The sequence below is a fragment of the Octopus sinensis genome, linkage group LG7 (assembly GCF_006345805.1).
Source record: "Octopus sinensis linkage group LG7, ASM634580v1, whole genome shotgun sequence".
Lineage (NCBI taxonomy): Eukaryota > Metazoa > Mollusca > Cephalopoda > Octopoda > Octopodidae > Octopus > Octopus sinensis.
In genome coordinates, this window is record NC_043003.1 from 47,805,566 (window position 1) to 47,813,709 (window position 8,144).

The 8,144-nt window shown below is 37.9% G+C and overlaps 1 protein-coding gene across 1 annotated transcript in view; it reads left to right on the top strand.

The window, feature by feature from the left end:
• LOC115214399 (solute carrier family 15 member 4-like) overlaps positions 1–7,084 on the top strand; it is a 64,771-nt gene extending 57,687 nt beyond the window's left edge. The window contains exons 7-10 of the mRNA XM_036504741.1: positions 684–867; positions 2,056–2,256; positions 5,060–5,194; positions 6,870–7,084. Coding sequence (XP_036360634.1) covers positions 684–867; positions 2,056–2,256; positions 5,060–5,194; positions 6,870–7,075 — 726 coding nt within the window. The 3' untranslated portion in view covers positions 7,076–7,084. The remainder of the gene's footprint in view (positions 1–683; positions 868–2,055; positions 2,257–5,059; positions 5,195–6,869) is intronic.
• Positions 7,085–8,144: the final 1,060 nt, after the last annotated feature.

Sequence of the window (8,144 nt, forward strand, 5' to 3'; positions counted from 1 at the left end):
CTTGCCCTCACAGCAGATTCTATATCAGAGCTAGAAAAGAAATTCCAAGTGTAGAAGCAAAACCTGGAATCTAAGGGCCTTAAGGTTAATTTAGCAAATACTAAGATTTTAATAGTGAAGGCTCATGGCCTATTGGTTAGAGTAGTGGACTCGCGGTCGAGGGATCGTGGGTTCAAATCTCAGACCAGGTGATGTGTGTGTTTATGAGTGAAACACCTAAGCTCCACGTGGCTCTGGCAGAAGGTAATGGCGAACTTCTGCTGACTCTTTCACCACAATTTTCTCTCACTCTTTCCTCCTGCATCTTGCTGCTCACCTGCGATGGACCGGCGTCCCGTCCAAGTGGGGAACCTATATGCCAAGGAAACCGGGAAACCGGCCCTTTTAAGCCAGGTGTGGCTCAAGAAGGAACAAACAACAACAACAAGATTTTAATAAGCAAGAAAACAGACAAGACACTATTCACTTCAGGTAAGTGGCCCTACTTGATTTGTAGGAAAGGTGTAGGCAGGAATTCCATGCTGTGTACCCAATGTAAGCTATGGACACACAGAAGGTGCAGTGTAATAATAGTAAGATTATCAGAGAGTGTAATGTTTATATGTGGAAGATGCACAGGTGGGTGTCATAAAAGGTTCTACAAGTGCTGACTATATTATCTTTTCTATTATTTTCAATTTCAGATGTCTTCCACATATTTCCTACAAGGAACTGTTATGGACATTTCCATCAATGGTGCTCCAATGCCAGTTGCAGTATTAAATGTCTTCAATGTGGTCATCATTCTAATTCTGATTCCTATCCTAGACTTTGTCTACAGATATCTCCAGAAGATTGGCAAAAATCCAACACCGCTGCAACGTATTGGTAAATAACTCTTTCTGTTGCTGTTGTTCTTGATATGCTTCAGGTCAGCCCTGGCCAAGTGATCAGATGTATATCATCGTCATCGTCATCATCATCATCATCAAAGTTCACTTTTCCATACTTGCATGGGACAGAGTTTACTGAGGAAGATGTGTGTATGCATGTGTGTGTATGTGTGTTATGTGTGTGTATCAAAAAAGGTTTCTATTGAAGAACTCTCTTCCCCCAGAAGCCTACATAAATTTTAGAAGTGAAGTTTTTGCTCCTGCCTTCATGAGCATAGATTTACCTTGGCATACTGGCCAACAGTAACATGAATATAAATGCTGGCTCTCACCATATCAGTGCATATGTTCATTACAGTGCGGGGAATTAACATTTGCTTCACCCTACTTTGATATATACAAGCCCATACTTGCATCTTCATGCACTTGATTACACACAGTTAATCATTTCCATTTCTCACTTTGATTATTACTCTGTGTGTGTGTGTGTGTGTGTGTGTGTGTGTGTGTGTGTGTGTGTGTGTGTTGTGTGTGTGTGTGTGTGTGTGTGTGTGTGTGTGTGTGTAATATATATGATCTATGCTAACATAATATAATAAAGTGTTCCCTGGAACTATATTGTGGATCTGCATTTAATTTGCACAATAAACACCCACTGCTAAGGACGCAAAGAGCCTCATTGTTGAACTGTGTGCGTATGTGTGTGTCTTTGTGTGTATGTGTATGTGTGTGTGTATAACTAACTAACTACCTGAAAGTCTGTTGGTTATGACAGGTGTTCCAGTTGATACAATCAATGGAACAGCCTACTTGGGAAATTTACATGCAAGTGGCTGAGCACTCCACAGACACATGCACCCTTAACATAGCTCTGAGGAAGATTCAGTGTGACACAGAATGTGACAAGGTTGACCCTTTTAAATATAGATACTACTCATTTTTTCCACCTGAGTGGACTGGAGTGATGTGAAATAAAGATTCTTGCTCAAGGAGCCAATGTGCTCCCTGGTATCAAACTCAGGACCTCACAATTGTGAGCCAAGTACTTTAACCACTTAGTTATGTGCCTTCACACACACATATATATATATATACATATATATATATATATGTATATACATGTTTCACAGTCTGTCGTGTATTGTTGAATACTCATTATTATTTCTTCATCTCTTTTCTCTAGGGTTTGGATTAGTATTAACTGCACTATCAGTGGCTGTAGCTGGAATTGTGGAAATATTCCGAGTAAAAGAATTGAGGGCACATGGAGGTGTAGTACAGTGCTTGGCCAATAAACCTTACAATGCTTCTCATATTTCTATATTTGCCCAGATTCCACAGTTTGCACTCATTGGCTCTAGTGAAGTATTTACCAGTGTCACAGGTAAAAACAAATATAAATTTGTTATTTGTTTAATGCCTTTTTTTCATACCTATTTATTTATTGCTTTTTATTTCTCCTCATTGCACATACACATGTGTTCTACATCATATTCAAAAGGATTAATAATCCTTCATCACTATACCTTTTATCTGTGTCCACTCACTATTTTTGTAACTAATACTACAACAGTCTTTGCTCTTCTGAACACTTGCTGAGAACATGCAACCTTCACGAAAACATTTACGTTTATTTGTTTCACTTGCTTCTCTGTTACTCTTTTACTTGTTTCAGTCATTTGACTGTGGCCATGCTGGGGCACCACCTTTAGTCGAGCAAATCAACCCCAGTACTTATTTTTTGTAAGCCCAGTACTTATTCTATCGGTCTCTTTTGCCGAACCGCTAAGTTACGGGAACATAAACACACCAGCATCGGGACAAACACAGACACACAAACATATGCACACATACACACACACACACACACACACATATATACGACGGGCTTCTTTCCGTTTCCGTCTACCAAATCCACTTACAAGGCTTTGGTCAGCCCGAGGCTATAGTAGAAGACACTTGCCCAAGGTGCCACGCAGTGGGACTGAACTCGGAACCATGTGGTTGGTAAGCAAGCTACTTACCACACAGCCACTCCTATGCTTCTCTCACTTCTACATTTTACTTAAGCCACACTTCACAACTGATAAACTTTGAAGTGAATGTATTGCTTAATCTGGCTTCCCCTAGAAAAAGTAACACATATTTTGAACCAACCACCTCTACATTGCTATTATGATGAATTCTATCTCCTCTTTGTAGCTCTTGTAGAAAGACTCCCTGTGGTCACTGAATCTGCCAAATCGTATTAAGTTTGGTAATGTTGTACAAAATATTACCTTGCCTTACCTTAGGTCCTCAATCCTTGATAAAGTTGCAGAGGTGTTGTAACTTCTAGTGTGTCTTGGACTTTTAAAAATCAGGTAAGGTAAGGTAATATCTAGTACCACCTTCATCATGTCTGATCACAACCAATAAATGGGAGAGAGAGAGAGAGAAAGAAATAAGGAGAGAGAGAGAGAGTGAGAAAGAAAGGAAAGAAGTGACTTGTATTAGAGTGGTACTTTATTTATCTGTCCAAAAAGAATGAAAACGATGTTGACATCAGTGGAATTTTCACTGAGAGCACAGAGAGTGGGAATGAATACTGTAATGCTTTAATGAAGCTGACAATTCAATACCTTGACACCAAGGAGGAATATACAAAATGGTTTAATAACGGAAGGCAAGGTTTACGATATCTAAGGAATATCGTCTCCTTCCATCATCCTTTTGTTCTTCAAGTAGTTCAGGCTTTCGGCAGGTGAAGAGAAAAGACTTCAAGTACAACTGGTTTATTTATAGGAAAGGTGAAGTGTGCTGCTCTCAGCTACCATCTTAAGCTCTTAAGGTTTATAGTGTGGGCACATTGCTTCTGGAGATAGACAGGCAGAAAACCTCTGCCAGTGTTGGTGTTCAGCCAGTGCTGCTGTGTAATGGTGCCGAAGAAGAGGAATTTGAAGAGGGTTTTTCCCTTTATATAGTTTTCTCCACAACAAGCCTCGTTATGATCTCGCGCATGGCAAATGGATGCAGGTGAGGTCTCGCTCCAGTCTCGGAGATGGCAATGGCTACCGCGAGATCTCATCAAATATGGCACTGCTGCTTGTGCCGCTACAGTGGTATCAAAAAGTTCCCAGACTGTTTATGTTTAAAAAAAAATAAATAACACCATCTCCTTTGAAATAGTCACCTTGTACAGCAATACACTAGTCCCAGCATTCCTGCCACTTTGGGAATCTGGCTTGGAAGTCGTTTTCTGTAAGCAAGTTGAGGTCCTTCTGCAATTCACTCTGGATCTTGACAACAGAGTTAAAACAATGATCTTTCAGCTGCATTTTCCTCTTGGGGAAGAGATGAAAGTCTGCTGGTTCTAAATCTGGTAAATTGGGTGGATGTGGAAGCAATACCATTTTGTTTTTAGTGAGAAACTTATGAGTGAGAAGAGCTTGACAGGGTGCATAGCTGCTGTGAAAAATCCAATTCTCTATGCTCCACAGATCTGGTCACTTTCGCCAAATCTCCTCCCTCAAGCATTTCAAAGCATCACAGTAGAACTGATGGTCTGGCTTTGTGGGATGAATTCTTGATGCACAATACTGTGGGGTTTGAAAAAGCGATGTGCATGCTCTTGATTGAGCTGTGGCTCTGTTGTGTCTCCATCATTCACGGAGATGAAGGCATCTTCTATTGCCTTATCACTGTAAGCTTGCCAAAGCATGCTCAATGTCTCTGTAACAGACTTCCTAAGTTTAGCACAAAATTTCATGTTGGCACTTTGTTCCAACTTCCTGTCCATGACAAAAATTGCAGACTACAGCATACATGTCATTGCAAAATACAAATTTCACAACTTGCAAAGTAAACACAGTGATGTGATTCAGCACACTACCTCATGAAGGTAACTGCTAGTTCTCACTGCATACATGACTGTTGGCGTGCTACAGAACTACACCAGGAACTTTTTGATAGCTCTTCTTATATGCCAGAGAAACCAGGAAACCAGCTCTATGCTCATTATGGAGTGATGCAGACTAACCAAACGACAACAACAATAATGTCACCACCTATGATGACAACAGATTCAACAAGGTTACTCCCATCACAATCTATAACCACTAATACACTGTCAGTTTTGTGTCCGCTCCCTATTTTTCAGTCCTTTCACAACAGTTATCACAATATTCTGTATATTTCTTTTTCCTTAGGTTTGGAATTTGCATATTCCCAAGCACCTGAAACTTTGAAAGGTTTGGTCATGGGGATTTTCCTGCTCACAACTGGTTTGGGAAATTTTCTGTCGACAGCTGTCATTGCTATTGTTGATGCACTGACAAAGAAAGGTAAGACTTCTAAAAATATATGTGCATGCATGCATGTGTGTGTGCATGTGTGTGTCTTTGTATCTGTGTCCATGTGTGTGTGTTTGTATGATTGTATAGTATTTCCTTGTTATTACTTCCTCATCAGCTGGTGTTCATTTATCCCCTTACTCTGGCCATTGTCATTTTGTACCAACACACAAAATGTAGAGTTTCATGGAGGAGGCAACAAAAGATTGAAATTACTTATTGTCCATATTCTATGTACTGTTCATGCAGTTTTGGTTATTTTTTCTGGTGAGTTTTAGTGCACCTGAGCACTGTATACATTAAGTTCATTATATACATGGTCTGATCACTTAGTGTCTGGACTATTGCTATAGTAACAAAGCTAAAGCATGCAAAGTAAATCTTCTCAGCACAGATTGACCTTCAACTCTGCTGTGCATGTGCACTAAGTTTTAATATTCTAGTTCCCTTCTGCTGTTTACAGCAGTCCTTGGAAGGAAGATGTGTAGCATGAAATCATCACATTGATGATGATAAAGTTGTGTACAGAATCTGCATCAAATTTTGCTGCAACTAAAACCCAAGTGTCTTTTTGGACAGCTGAAAGCAGTTTTGGCATAAACTGTGTTTCATACCCAAATCTTCAGTTGATAATAGACTGAACTGAACTGTAACTAACCTGCACATCCTCTGATGGTGAGTCGACGATTTCCTTCTCAGCTGCATGCATATCTACGATGTTTTTCTCAGTTCTGCTGGTTGTGGGTCTCCCAGAACATTCGTCAATATCATCGTTTTTTGGCCATCTTGGAAACGTCTGAACCAATCGTACACTTGTGTGTGGTTCATACACTTTCTACAACTTTGTGTAGGCCTTTGAGCAGATACCACCATGACAACTTCCTCTGATATAGTAATTGCGATGATCACACACTACACACCTTCCTTCTAAGCACTGCTGTAAACAGCAGAAGAGAGCTAGAACACTAAAGCTTTGTGCGCATGCACAGCAGAGTTCAAGTTCAATCTTTGCCAAGCAGCTTTACTCTGTGTGCCTTAGCTTCGTTACTATGGCAACAGTCTTGAGACTTATTGATCACACTTTGTATTATTATTATTATCATAAATAATTTACTGCTTTCTGTATTTCAGCTAAGCATGCATTTCCTATTGAAACTTGCTGACTGAAAAGTTCTAATCAGAGTAGAGATTTGGTTGTTGCAATAGATGAAAAAGGGTCAGCAACCATGAGTTGAAATGGTTCATGGTTTGTAACAGAAATATAAACCAGAATGACTTCTAACTAAGTTGTAATGGCTCTTTACATTCTAAGTTTTAGTCTGTAGACTTAACTCATCACTCACTTGAACACCACCTCCTGGTTGGTACTTGGGTTCCTTTGCAAATTTCACTCTGTTGCAATAATTCAATCCAGGTCTCAGATTTTTTTTCAGCCATCTTGGAAACGTCTGAACCACTTGTACACTTGTGCAGTTTATACACTCCTCTCCATACGCTTTCTACAACTTTGTGTAGGCTTCTGAGCAGGTATCACCATGACAACTTCTTCTGTCATGGTCAACGATATACATGAATCAGAATTAACTTCTATTAAATAAGGATTTAATCTCCCTATAATCTACATTCAGATCATTTATTTATCCTTCTGTTTTCTTCATGTCTATAGATCCCTGGCTGAACAATGATGACATTAATTCAGGCCATCTGGAATATCTCTTCTTCTTACTTTGTGGTTTGATGACAGTAGCATTTTTCCTCTTCCTGTTCGTAAGCAAGATCATGAAATTTGACAGTGAAGACAAGCTAAAACAGAAGTTGGCAAGACAGGATATGGAATTTACAGCTGATGAAAATAAAATAACTGAAATTTGATAATTTTAACACATTTTTATAAACTATTATGCATACATATATACATATGCACACATATACTCATAATATCATATACATACATTAACATTTGTTAAATGTATGTACTTTGTTGGTTTAAACCCAAAATACATACACACACACACATATATATATATTATATACAATGCCTGAGCACTGTATACAATAAACTCATCATCATTTTACTATTTTACGTGTGTGCGTGTGTGTGCGTGTGAGGTGTGTAAATGAAACAAAAAATAAAGAAAGAAAATGGTGTGAAAACTTTTTCAAAGATAAAAGAAAGAAATCATTTACATTTCTTTCAAAATGTGATATTTGTTTCAATTGTTTAAAAAGAAATTTTGATAAAAGTTAAAAAAACAGAAAATAGATGGGAAATAGATTTATTTTACCTTTTATTTCAGCATGACTAAATCATCCTTTTAAGTAATTGAAACCGGTACCATATTGTGCTAAAATGCAAATGCATTCTTTTTTTTAACTATGATAAAGATCTCAAAACATTGTCATCTTCTTGTTTCGTAACATAAATTTTCTCATGTAAAAATGCTTAAGCATTTCAATATGTATGTTAAATATATATGCCTTTGATATTAAGTAAAGAGTTAAATACTTATGGTATGCAAATTAGTAACTGCAGTTCTCTGTAGCTATGGGATCTGTGGGATATATAAATAGATTGGCTGCTTATCCCTTGAGGTTTTGTCAAATGATGTAGACACTGCTGATGACAGCCCACTTAGATTAAAAAATCAAATTAAAAGGTGTTCTTCATTTTTTTTTCTAGTCTACAGAGAAATAGTTAAATTTCCTATGTTTGTATTTCTACTATATAGGTTTCCATATATACAGATTTTACATCATATATATAATATATGCGTATATATATGATATATACATATATATGTGCATATGTTTGTATGGTTTGAAATTAAGTAAAAGTAAAAACATCATAAATCCAATGACAGGAACCAAACCATTCAGTGACTTATTTGCTTTGGAATCAAAAGATGTTTTCCAGCAAGGTGTTCATTGTATTTCAATCTTA